At 46.8% G+C, this 12913-nt stretch overlaps 1 protein-coding gene across 1 annotated transcript in view; it reads left to right on the top strand.

Moving 5' to 3' along the window:
- Positions 1–10678, top strand: part of SERINC3 (serine incorporator 3) — a 34739-nt gene extending 24061 nt beyond the window's left edge. Inside the window, exon 10 of the mRNA XM_075350351.1 lies at positions 8943–10678. Within this exon, the coding sequence (XP_075206466.1) occupies positions 8943–9081 (139 nt within the window). The 3' untranslated portion in view covers positions 9082–10678. The remainder of the gene's footprint in view (positions 1–8942) is intronic.
- The last annotated feature ends 2235 nt before the right edge of the window (positions 10679–12913 follow it).

Below are 12913 nucleotides of genomic sequence, written 5' to 3'. Positions count from 1 at the left end.
GTGCGCATAATGTGTGTGTGCGTGCGCGTTTGTGCTTGTGGACTGCAAGAGCGGGTCAGAGCGTAGTGAAAGTACGGAACCAGAAGTGTGTGCTCGTACGCAAAGCTTGCTCGTAAAGTGAGTTACAAATTTACAGCAAGCTTTGCTCGTATAGCGAAATACTCGCACACCAAGTTACTCGTAAACTGAGGTTCCACTGTATAGGTGTTGCTGTAATTTTCTAGCATGCAGCCTATTGATAGTTGCTAGTGAATGATAGTGATGTTCTCATTGTGTGTTTGCCACAAAATGGCTTTTTTACATTGTGCAATTTCCATGTTTTAAGGGCGCTTTACACGCTACAATAAATCTTACAATGTGTTGGCGGGGTCACGTCATAAGTGATGCACATCCGGCATCGTAAGTTATATTGTAGCGTGTAAAACCTCCGTGCAATTGCGATTGAACGAAAATCCGTTCATCGCATGCACGTCGTTCATTCCTCAAAAACTGAACGTTCGGTTGTGCAATGTTCCCGAGGAAGCACACATCGCAGTGTGTGACACCCCGGGAACATTGAACGACAGCTTACCTCCGTCCGCGGCTCCCGCCGACAATGCGGAAGGAAGGAGGTGGGCGGGATGTTTACGTCCCGCTCATCTCCACCCCTCCGCTTCTATTGGCCGGCTGCCGCGTGACGTCGAACGTCCCTCCCACTCCAGGAAGTGGATGTTCGCCGCCCACAGCGAGGTCGTATGGACGGGTAACTACGTGTGACAGCTTTTAATCGATTGTGCGCCACGGTCAAAAAATTGAACGTGCCGCACATACGATGGGGGCGGGTACGATCGCATACGATATTGTATGCGAAATTGAAAGATGTAAAGCAGGCTTTACCGTCTTCATTAATGGGTTTGTACAAAGATTAGCACATTATCCCTTATAAAAAAAAAAAACCCTTATCATTGGGAGTGTGACCCTGGGCCTCTTGAGTGTTCCCGAGGCCCATCTGAATGGAGCAAACGTATAACATGCTCAAGTTCAACTCTTTATACATTTGTCATCATCTCAGGCACTCTCATATGCATTGAATAAAGTGCAGATGTTTACTTGCTCTCCTAATGCCATTTATTGGGTTGCACAGCCCCTTCTAAATAGAGCAGAGGTCTAGGCCATCTGTATATGACTAAGGATGTTTAAAAATGTCTTTTAAAGTCTGCAGCTGCATGAAGATCTTACAGGGCAGGGAACTGCTGTTACATACGGGAGGACTTCCCATAAGGAGGGCAGAAATGGTTTTATTATAGTCTCTGCCTTCCTAGTAACTGTATACACATTGCAGAATGAGCAGTATATATAGTTTAGGTAAAAGCCATGACGTGCTGTGTAGCTGGAGGTGCTTTGCAGTGTATGTCAGAAGACTGTCTTATCCCTGCAACTGGGGCTAATATGTCAGCCTCGATTACAGGGTAAATTGGTGATAAAAACAAAAATGTATGACAAAAAAAATAAAGTTCTAACTATGTGAAGAAACTGAATGGGGGGGAAACATTATTTTTCATACATGTACAGTGGGGAAAATAAGTATTTGATACACTTCCAATTTTCAGTAGGAAATATTCATAAACATCAATCCTATTATGAGCGCTAAACTCCACGATCATCAAACATACAACAGAAACTAAGTTTCAAAATTTGAGTATAAAAGCTCATATTAGTCAAATTAAAATATAAATAAATTACAACAATTGTTGTAATTTATATCATAAGCAAGGATTTCTAATCAATCAGGTTCATAACAAAATATACCGGCACATATTGTGAATAATCAATTACGTAGTAATCAGCAATTAATATCAATGATCAAATGCCAAAATATATAAGGCGCAAAGTCTCGGTTCATATAACTAAACAATACTGCCACCTAGTGGTGAAATTAAAATATCTCCCCTTGCTGTATAGTAAAGAACTAATATACATATCAAAAACGAAGAGACAAAAACTTACAATAGTGCTCAAGGTATTGGTCGGGCTATACTGCCTTGATTGCACCTGGTTTGAACGCATTGCCTGTATAACACACCTGTTCAACCTCTCTACCTTGGCCAATACCAAAATGCTGTCTAAGGACACCAGGGACAAAATTAGAGACCTGTACAAAGCTGGGGTGGACTACAGGACAATAGGCAAGCAGCTTGGTGAGAAGGCAACAACTGTTAGCGCAATTATTATAAAAATGGAAGAAACACAAGATGACTGGCAATCTCTCTGTCTGGGGCTCCATGTAAGATAATAATAATAATTTTTACTCATTTATATAGTTATTCCACAGCGCTTTACCTGCCTCGTGGGGTAAGCATGATTGTGAGAGGTGAGGAATGTGCTCGGAACTACACAGGAGGGACCAGGTCAATGACCTTAAGAGAGCTGGGATCACGGTCTCAAAGATTATTATTAGTAACACACACAAAGTTCCCCAGCCCACGCCAGAAGATTTTCAGGTCCATTTGAAATTCACCAATGGCCATCTGGATGATCCAGAGGAGGCACGTGGTGTCATGTGGTCAATGAGACCAAAACAGAACTTTTTGGTATCAACTCCACTCTCCATGTTTAGAAGATGAAGGGAGTAGTACAACCCCCAAGAACACTGTCCCAACTGGGAAGCGTGGGGGTGTGGAAATATCATACATTGGGGGTGCTTTTCTGCAAAGGGGATTGGTCGAATGTATCGAGTTGAAGGGAGATTGGCTGGAGTCATGCATCGTAAGATATTGTCCAACAACCTCGTTAAGAGCATTGAAGATGGGTTATGACTGGATCTTTCAGCATGACAATGACCCGAAACAAACATCCAGGGCAACTAAAGTGAGACTTCGTAAGAAGCATTCCAAGGTCCTGGAGTGGCCTAGCCAGCCTCCAGACCTGAACCCAATAGCTAATCTTTGGTGGGAGCTGAAGCTCAATGTTGTCCAGCGTCAACCCTGAAATATCTGGAAAAGATCTGTATGGAGGAGTGGGCCAAAATCCCTGCTGCAGTGTGCAAACTTGGTCAAGAACTACAGGAGACGTCTGACCTCTGTAGTTACAAAGGTTTCTGTATCAAATATTACATTTCTGTAGTTCTATTGTATGAAATAATTAATTTGCATTTCTTTGTCGCTCCATTGGGAGACCCAGACAATTGGGTGTATAGCTTCTGCCTCCGGAGGCCACACAAAGTATTACACTTTAAAAAGTGTAACCCCTCCCCTCTGCTATACACCCTCCCGTGCATCACGGGCTCATCAGTTTTTATGCTTTGTGTTGGAGGCACACATGCACTCATGCTCCCATTTTAGTCAGCAGCAGCTGCTGATTTTATCGGATGGAAGAAAAGAGGGCCCCTCACAGGGCCCCCGGCATGCTCCCTTCTCACCCCACTGAGTCGGCGGTGTTGTTAAGGTTGAGGTACCCATTGCGGGTACACAGGCAGGAGCCACATGCCGTTTTCCTTCCCCATCCCTTAGGGGCTCTGGGAGAAGTGGGATCCTATCCGGTCATCCAGGCACTGGGACCGGGCTCCCTCCGCAGCCCCTGAGGGTATCTGACGGACAGGAGACTGAGTATCATCAGGGACAGGGCCCTGCATCTACAGGTACTCTGTGTCCCCTTGGACGGTGCATAGAGTACCTGGACCTCAGACGCTGCAGCGACTGCAGTGATTGGTATGACGCCGGGACTACCGCGCCTGCTTGGCGGCCGCGGTTTTTAACTTTAGTCCCCGGCTTTTGCGGCCTAGTGCCTTAAACTCCCGCCCCCGGCCCTGCCAGTCAGGGGGTAGGGCGGGACGGTCGGTCGGACGCCGACAGTGAGGGCTGGAGCACACTTGGCTGTCCTCCGCCCCCCTCACTATTCACTCTATGGCACAGATCCCCGCACAGGTACTCAGTGTCCCCTTAGGGACGGTGCATGGAGCACCTTGGACTTAGTCTTGGCAGCGATTGCGGGGTTGGTACGGGACTACCGCGCCGACCGTGCCTGCTGGCCGGCCGCGGTTTTCAACTTTAGCCCCCGGCTTTTGCGGCCTAGTGCCTTAAACTCCCGCCCCCGGACCTGCCAGTCAGGGGGAGGGGCGGGACGGTCGGTCTGACGCCGACAGTGAGGGCTGGAGCACACTTGGCTGTCCTCCGCCCCCCCCTCACTTTGCACTCCGGGACTCCAGATTCCCGCACTTTTGGGGTTACGCCCACGGCCCCCTCTTCCCCTGTAAACGCCGACAGCCATGTTTTTAAGCAGCACACACTGCTTGAGCGGTCGGTAAGCCAGGTGGCTTCTTCCCATCGGGCTGGCCCACCCAGAGTGCTGAACTGTGACTGTGTATATATATATATATGTGTGTATGTATATATATATATATATATATATATATATATATATATATATATATATATATATATATATATATATATATATATATATATATATATATATATATATATATATATATATATATATATATATATATATATATATATATATATTATAATATTGTATGCATTTTCACAGTTCGGCGGTACATACTCAGTGATCACCGTGAGCATCGCTCGGGCCATGTGAGTCCCCTGTCCAGACGGCAGGGACAGAGTTTGCAGCTTTTGTTGAAAAACTCTCTGAGTCACTTTCACATCTGCTAAGATACTAGAAGCTTGCAGCCCAGACCGGCCCCTTACACAGGCCCCGGGCACTGCGGGATCGCTCACAGGCCCCGCTCGGTCCGCGACGCAGCGGGCTCCTGGGGGGACCTCTAGTTATTACGTGGGGGACTCCGGCACGGACTGCAGTCCCAGACCGGCTAAGCGGGCTTGCTTAGAATCTTCCCCGACTTCATCAAGAGTCTCAGCTTGAGGACTCTCTAGAGGATGAGGCGGAGGTCGCAGCCCAGGACTCTGTCCGGACGTGGCTCTCAATGCTTCAGAGATGCTGTCCAGAAGCACAGGGCTTTCCCGGACAAGCTTTTTACTAAACGCATTAATAACGCACGTTATCCCTTCCCCTCTGACGTGGTTAAGGGCTGGGCTCAGTGTTCCAAGGTGGCCCTCCAGTCTCTAGACGGGCGGCTAGTTCCGTAGTAGCAGTGGCTGACGGTTCAACGCTCAAGAATGCCACGGACAGGCAGATAGAGCTCCTAATGAAATCCATCTATTGAAGCCATAGGCGCGTCCGTTGCCCCAGCCTTTGCAGCAGTGTGGGCACTCCAGGCTATCTCAGCTGCTCTGTCTGAGATTAATGCGGTCATACTCTGCTCCGCAATTAGCGTCTTCGACGTCCCAGGCGTCGGTATTTTCATCCTACGCCATGAATGCTGTCCTGGACTCGGCTTGCCGTACAGCGGTAGCATCCGCCAATCCGGTGGCAGTCCGCAGGGCCATGTGGCTACGAGAATGGAAGGCAGTCTCTGCTTCCAAGAAGCTCTTGTCCGGTTTGCCATTTTCTGGCGACCGATTGTGTGGCGCACAATTGGATGAATCGATTGAGCATTCCAAAGGAATGGACTCGTGCTTACCCAGCCCATACCAAAGTGACCTTAGCACCCTCAGCTAGGTCCCCATCTCAGCGTCCAACAGGCCACAGAAGAGCCAGAGAAACTCTTCTGCATGGCGGTCCAGGTCAGGGGAGCGGTCTCCACATGTCCAAGACCGTTGGATGAGAGACATTCTGTCTCACGGTTACAGGATAGAGCTCAGTTCTAGTCCTCCGACTCGTTTCTTCACAACATCTCCGCCCTCCGAGCGAGCTGATGCACGTTTTCAGGCGGTGAACACTCTGAAGGCAGGAGGAGTTGCGTTACCCGTTCCCCTTCCAGAACGTAGTCGCGGTTTTTACTCCAACTTGTTCGTGGTACCAAGAAAGGACGGATCATTCCGCCCCGTTCTGGACTTCACACTGCTCAACAGACATGTGAGAACCTGACGGTTCCGGATAGAATCTCTCCGCTTTGTCATCGCCTCGATGGCACAAGGAGACTTCCTAGCATCAATCGACATCAGGGATGCTTATCTCCATATGCCGATTGCACCAGAGCATCAACGTTTCCTGCGTAGTGAAGCTTCCGCTGCATAATCAGCGTTCACTACAGACAGGAGTGCACTCTCTCCTTCGGGCCCAGTCACACCCCTTGAGGCGCCTCATGCACTTTCTAAGGAAGATGGTGGCAGCAAGGGAGGCAGTTCCCTTGCGCAGTTTCGTCTGCGTCCGCTTCTATCGGACACCACAAATGGGACAGGAGGTCGACGTCCCTAGACAAGAACGTCTCTCTTCTTTCCACTTCCTAGGCGAAGGGAAAATCCTTCCGGCCCCCAGCCGGGGCTGTGGTCACGACGGACGCGAGTCGGTCAGGGTGGGGAGCGGTCTTCCTCCACCACTCGGCTCAGAGAACCTGGACTCCGACAGAGTCCTCCCCTCAGATCAATGTTCTGGAGATAAGGGCAGTGTACCTAGCCCTAAAGGCGTTCCAGCGGTGGCTGGAGGGCAGGCAGATCCGAATTCAGTCGGACATCGCCACGGCGGTTGCGTGCATCAACCACCAGGGTGGCACACGCAGTCGTCAAGCCTTCCGAGAAGTTCGGCGGATTCTGCTGTGGGCGGAAGCCACAGCCTACACCATCTCCGCAGTTCACATCCAGGGCGTAGAAAACTGGGAAGCAGATTTTCTCAGTCGCCAGGGCATGGACGCAGGGGAATGGTCTCTTCACCCGGACGTGTTTCTAGAGATCTGTTGCCGCTGGGGAACGCCGGACGTCGATCTAATGGCGTCTCGGCACAACAACAAAGTCCCGGCATACATGGCTCGGTCCACGGATCACAGAGCTCTAGCGGCAGACTTCAGGACTGGTCGCAGTTTCGACTGCCTTATGTATTTCCTCCTCGGGCACTACTGCCCAGAGTGTTACGCAAGATCAGGTCAGACTGTCGCCGCGCCATCCTCGTCGCCCAGACTGGCCGAGGTGATCGTGGTACCCAGATCTGTGGCACCTCACGGTGGATCAACCGTGGGCACTCCCAGACCGACCAGACTTGCTGTCTCAAGGGCCATTTTTCCTTCTGAATTCTGCGGCCCTAAACCTGACTGTGTGGCCATTGAGTCCTGGCTCCTAGCGTCATCAGGGTTATCTCCAGACGTCATTGCCATCATGAGACAGGCCAGGAAACCAACGTCCGCCAAGATCTATCACAGGACTTGGAGGATCTTCTTATCCTGGTGCTCTGACTCAGGGTTTACTCCCTGGCCGTTTGCCTTGCCCACTTTTCTTCCTTCCTTCAATCTGGAATGGACAAGGGCTTGTCTCTCGGCTCTCTCAAGGGACAAGTATTGGCGCTTTCCGTGTTTTTTCAAAAGCGTCTAGCCAGGCTTCCGCAGGTCCGCTTGTTCCTGCAGGGGGTTGGCCACATAGTCCCACCTTACAAGCGTCCGTTAGCACCCTCGGATCTTACCAGGGTGCTGACGACTCTTCAGAAGTCACTTTTCGAGCCGAGGCGGGATCTCTCTATCTCGCCTTTCGCAAAAGATAGCCTTCCTAGTGACAGTCACATCACTCAAGAGTGTCTGAGCTAGCAGCGCTGTCAGGCAAAGCCCCCTTCCTGGTGTCTCACCAGGATAAGGTGGTTCTACGTCCGGTCCTGGACTTTCTCCCTAAGGTATCCCCGTTTCATCTCAATCAGGATATCTTCTTACTCTCTTTGGGTCCGCATCCAGTTCACCAATGTGAAAAGGATTTGCATTTATTAGATCTGGTGAGAGCACTCCGGCTCTACATTTCTCGCACGGCGCCACTGCGCCGGCCCGATGCGCTCTTGTCTTTATCGCGGGCCAGAGTAAGGGATTCCAGGTTTTCAAGTCAACCTTGGCTCGGTGGATCAAGGAAACGATTCTTGAAGCCTACCGTTCTTTTGGGCTTCCGATTCCTGCAGGGCTGAAAGCCCATTCTACCAGAGCCGTCGGTGCTTCCTGGGCATTGCGACACCAGGCTACGGCTCAGCAGGTGTGTCAGGCGACTACCTGGTCGAGTCTGCACACTTTCACGAAACACTATCAGGTGCATGCCGATGATTCGGCAGATGCCAGCCTAGGTAGGCGACTCCTTCAGGCGGCAGTTGCCCACCTGTAAGAGGGGGCCGTTTTTCGGCTCTTTTTATCAAGGTATTCTTTTACCCACCCAGGGATTGCTTTTGGACATCCCAATTGTCTGGGTCTCCCAATGGAGCGACAAAGAAGGAATTTACGGTAAGTAAACAAAATTCCCTTTTCTTCTAGCTCCTATTGGGAGACCCAGCACCCGCCCCTGTTCCCTTCGGGCTGTTGTTCTTTTGTGTACACATGTTGTTCATGTTGAATTGTTCTTTTGGGTCATGGTTTCAGTTCTCCGAACATCCTTCGGATTGAATTACCTTAGACCAATTTATAAGTTTCCTCCTTCCTGCTTTGGCACCAAAACTGATGAGCCCGTGATGCACGGGAGGGTGTATAGCAGAGGGGAGGGGTTACACTTTTTAAAGTGTAATACTTTGTGTGGCCTCCGGAGGCAGAAGCTATACACCCAATTGTCTGGGTCTCCCAATAGGAGCTAGAAGAAAAGGAATTTACGGTAAGTAAACAAAATTCCCTTCTTTATTGCATGAAATATTTCAGAATTGTACAATGTACCTATGATAAAAATTACAGACCTCCATTTTTTTGTAGGTGGGAAAACTTGCAAAATCAGCAGTGTATCAAATACTTATTTTCCCCACTGTAGCTTTGATAGGAATAAAGTACAATGGCCTTATATTGGTAAATCATACCTGTTTCTTGGAAAGTTGGGTGTGTCTTTATGGCATCCACTAAAATTCTCGTGACCTCCTATTAAAGGAGCACTGTAGACTGATTTTGTATAATGTTGTACGCTTTTTTTTTTTCTTTATCTCAATGTTTTCTTTAATTACAGCCCAGATGCCAATTTGAACACCATAACAAGCAAGTGGCCAGCCGTGTGGGTGAAGATGGGGTCCAGCTGGTTTTGTCTGCTCGCCTATACCTGGACACTCATCGGTCCCTGCGTCCTTCCCAACAGAGACTTCAGTTAGATGCCTCTCGTCGCTGCCTTTTTGGTGACATCTCCAGTTCCAAAGTTCTGCTTAGACTATTCCATAAGCCATTTTCTTTTTAATGCTTTTCTGATGGCTCCTTTTAATTTGAAGCTTTATAATGTGTATTTTGCTGCTTTTATTTGCTGAGTTGATGCTTTTTTTTTTTTATCATCAAGGAGCAGTTCAATTTATGTTCATGTCAGTAATATATCTGTTAAATTTTCTATATAAAGATATATATGTATTCTGATTTTTATGTTCAGATCTCCTTTATATTCAGTATTTGATGTGGTGCAGAGCATCACAGCCCCTTTTGTCACTGTACATGTCCATCTGTCATCTCCTGTGCCAGGCTGATGCCTATGGATCCGAGTGCTAAAGATGGTGGATTGTGGGATCCATACAGCCATTTATTGGGTCCATATAGTTCTTTGTAAAATGAAGTGTTTCTGCTAACATACATCCATATTTTTTTTCGCATGATATTTAAGGAATTCATAGGGACCATGTATACGACTGCACCCATAGAACGGTTTTAAAATTAGAAAATACAGCGAAAAATCAGACTCCTACTTCAACGATAAATGGTGGATCACTGTAGGATTGTATAGGACTCTGGGGTAGTGTGGCCGATCCCTCTAACCATGGGGCAATGGTTATAACTACCCTAGTGATGAGGGAATACTAACTGTTCGGGTTATTCGTACCAAATACTTAGTACTATTCCAGTATTCGTCATGAATAAAGAACCTAATACAAGTCCATGAGAAACCCAAGCATTTTTCTTGATTTCTCAAAAATGCTTGGGCTCCCCATTGACTGGCATGTCCTTTTTATTCATGATAAATACTGGTATAGTACCAGGTATTCAGGACTAATAATCCGATTTAGTATTCGCGCATCACTAGTTGTAACCAGTTCACGAGGAAGGTTAAACCATCCCTTCACTCACATCAGCGGTATTTTGCCGCAATGACTGATCCGGCACAAATGCATTTCCTATGGACTCGTGCATCATACACAACCGCATGAGACTGGAACTTGCCGCGAGTCCATAGGAAGTGCATTTAAGTGCAACGCATTTGTGTTGGAACCGGCATTGCGGTGGAATACCGTTGATAAGCCCGCCTCACCATCTAGTGGTCTAATGTCAAAGTGGTGATGATAAAAAATCTTTTTTTGTTCTCCATTATCCACTTTCATAATTTCCCCCATTATGAGAAAAGTTTGCTTTTTATTCAGAGAAAAACCATTACAGAGTATGAACATGGTCCGACGCTGTGATTAGCAATTATACGGGACACTACCTTTGCCATTCTACTTATGTTTACTATTAATGTTGCCTAAATTTCTGATATGGGTTTAAAGTGTACCTATCGTCTTGACACAGCGGGGGAAGCTTAGAGGTCAAGATTTCATAAGAATGGAGCCCAATAAGAAATTGGTGACATAGTTGTCCCATGTACAGGGCTGGATTGTAGGGTGGGTGGCTGCCTCCATTGGGTCAAGATTATCTTCTGCACTTTTAGATTTGCACTGTAATGTATACACTGTTTAATAAAGAATTATTTAATAAAATTTCCCTTTTGCTCAAGTTGTGTCTCTTCAATTCGACAGCTTGGATGTTTGTTAAAGGGACAGTCACCAAATTGCGAGTTTAGGGTAGAAGACAATAGAGATGGAAACTTGTAAACTAAGGCAATCTGTCCAGAAGATAAAAGGCTAGCTCCATAGCACTCAGGTCCGCTCTCAGGATTTATGGTGGTACCAGTGTTTGGACCCTGAGCAATCCAATAAATAGATTTTCCCTAAATGTCTTTAAGAAAATGAACCAGTGACAGTGTTTACATAAGTTATACCAAGATCAGTAAAGAGCTTAGGAAAAAAAACAGTACAAATGAATGGTCAGCGATCTATATATACAGATTTATTGACCCATGCATACAAAGTAACACTTGAAAGCAAATTGCACCTCCATTTATAAAATGTTAATGGATAAACCGGAATAGAAAAATAAACATTTTCATTCAGCACAAAGGTCCCAACAATGTTATATATACTCTATCTACCTACAATAATGACTGGGCTGAATGGATTGATTCACAAAATCTACATAGGTGGGTGGGACGATTTGGTCCTGGATCAGTTTGTCACATGCCTGTTCTTACCACGTTAAATTTCTATGCCAAGCTTGAACTGATCCATTACAATCCATGTGCTGTCCCATAGACTTGTATGCAAGGTTTTGTTCTGTGACTCAAAAACAGACATGGCTCTTTTTTTTTTTTTTTTTATGCAGTCTGCAATACACTGCCATGTGAACAGCACCACAGACTAACGAGTATGTATTGAATCAGGCCTCTGAGTCAAGACTAAAGGGTACTTTACACGCTAGCGAGCTCGTTAGCGATTTAACACGCCAGATCGCACATACGATTTGCCGAGATCGCACATGTGACCGGCGCTACAAAAAATAACCTATGTGCGATCTCGGCAAATCTTATCTGCGATCTGGCGTGTCACATTGCTAACGAGATCGCTAACGCTGTCGCAGTGTGTAAAGCAGCCTTAAGATTTCCATGATCCAACTATAGTCCCATGCATCTCTGCCTGGTAACCTAGATAAGCTCCGTCCCATTGTGTCCCTGCCTTGTACATATTATTGCCTCCCCCTTATGCTGCAGCACAAATGCAATACCTATGCCTGGTCCCGCAGATGCAGTGTTCTTTCCCCACGTACAGAGAAATCATTAAGAGCACGGCCTTAGAAAGCCGCTCAGAACAGTACTAAAAGGCATATAAGTCATTCATGCGGCCGGAGCAGCGATCGCATGAATGATGCGTATGACCGTTATGGAGCGTGGACCTGTAGCAGGTTTTCTGTGTGCTCTTAAACAACGTCTTACAATGCCAGACATCCCCTTTAAAAGTCGCTTACGCTGGCATCATAACATGGCTGAGTGCTATACAATATTGTATCACACAGCACTCGGCCCAATGTTATACTATGGAGTAGTGCCAATGAGCTATTCTCCTGCTGAATCGTCATTTGAGAATCTCTGTGCAGTGACCTATCTTTGGGGGCAGTACTGGCCTCTGAACGCCGCCAGGTCCACTGACACTGTGCGCTGTTCTGTTGCCGGCTCTACTGATCTTAGCAATCAATACAAAGTGTGCGACTCATGTGCATGACAAGACCAGCCCAACCGCTGAAACTAGTATCCCTGATAATGTTTTGTTTCAGGGAGGGAGCAGAGGCAGTCAATGATCACAAGCTTTGCTCCCTGATGACACTTTGGTTTAGTATCCCAGCATGCACTCAGATTCTTAAACTAAGCATCATCAGACAGGAAGTGTGGCATAGTAGAGAAGGGAAGGGTGTTTTTAATCCAGCAGTGTTAGAAATTAGATTGTGGCAATATATAGATAAGAATTTAGATTGCAATTTCTTCAGCTTCTGGAATACCCCTTTAAGGTAGAATCCTAGCAGTACTTCTCTACTCTTTAGGTGAAGGTTCAGACTCTTTGGACTATGGGCTGTGGCTCAAAAAAAAAAGTCCAATATGGTTACATGAACCATCCCACAATGCTGATGGTAAAAGTAGGGACAATTTCAAAAATTGCAGCATGTTATTACACACAGATTGCCAAAGAAGATCACAGAGATCAGGCCACCGGGAGAGGACAATGGGTCTAAATAAATCAAGCTCACATTCCAGCCCCTGTGATACACAGAAAAAGTGCATTGTAGAAAAATATTCCTATACACTGAGCAAAATAGAACTATTAATTTCCATCAAGATCTGTAATCTCCAACAGATGGTACAAC

This window comes from Anomaloglossus baeobatrachus, chromosome 5 (assembly GCF_048569485.1).
Source record: "Anomaloglossus baeobatrachus isolate aAnoBae1 chromosome 5, aAnoBae1.hap1, whole genome shotgun sequence".
NCBI lineage: Eukaryota > Metazoa > Chordata > Amphibia > Anura > Aromobatidae > Anomaloglossus > Anomaloglossus baeobatrachus.
The sequence above is the reverse complement of the archived record's forward strand: the minus strand, read 5'-3'. Positions and strand labels throughout refer to the sequence as shown.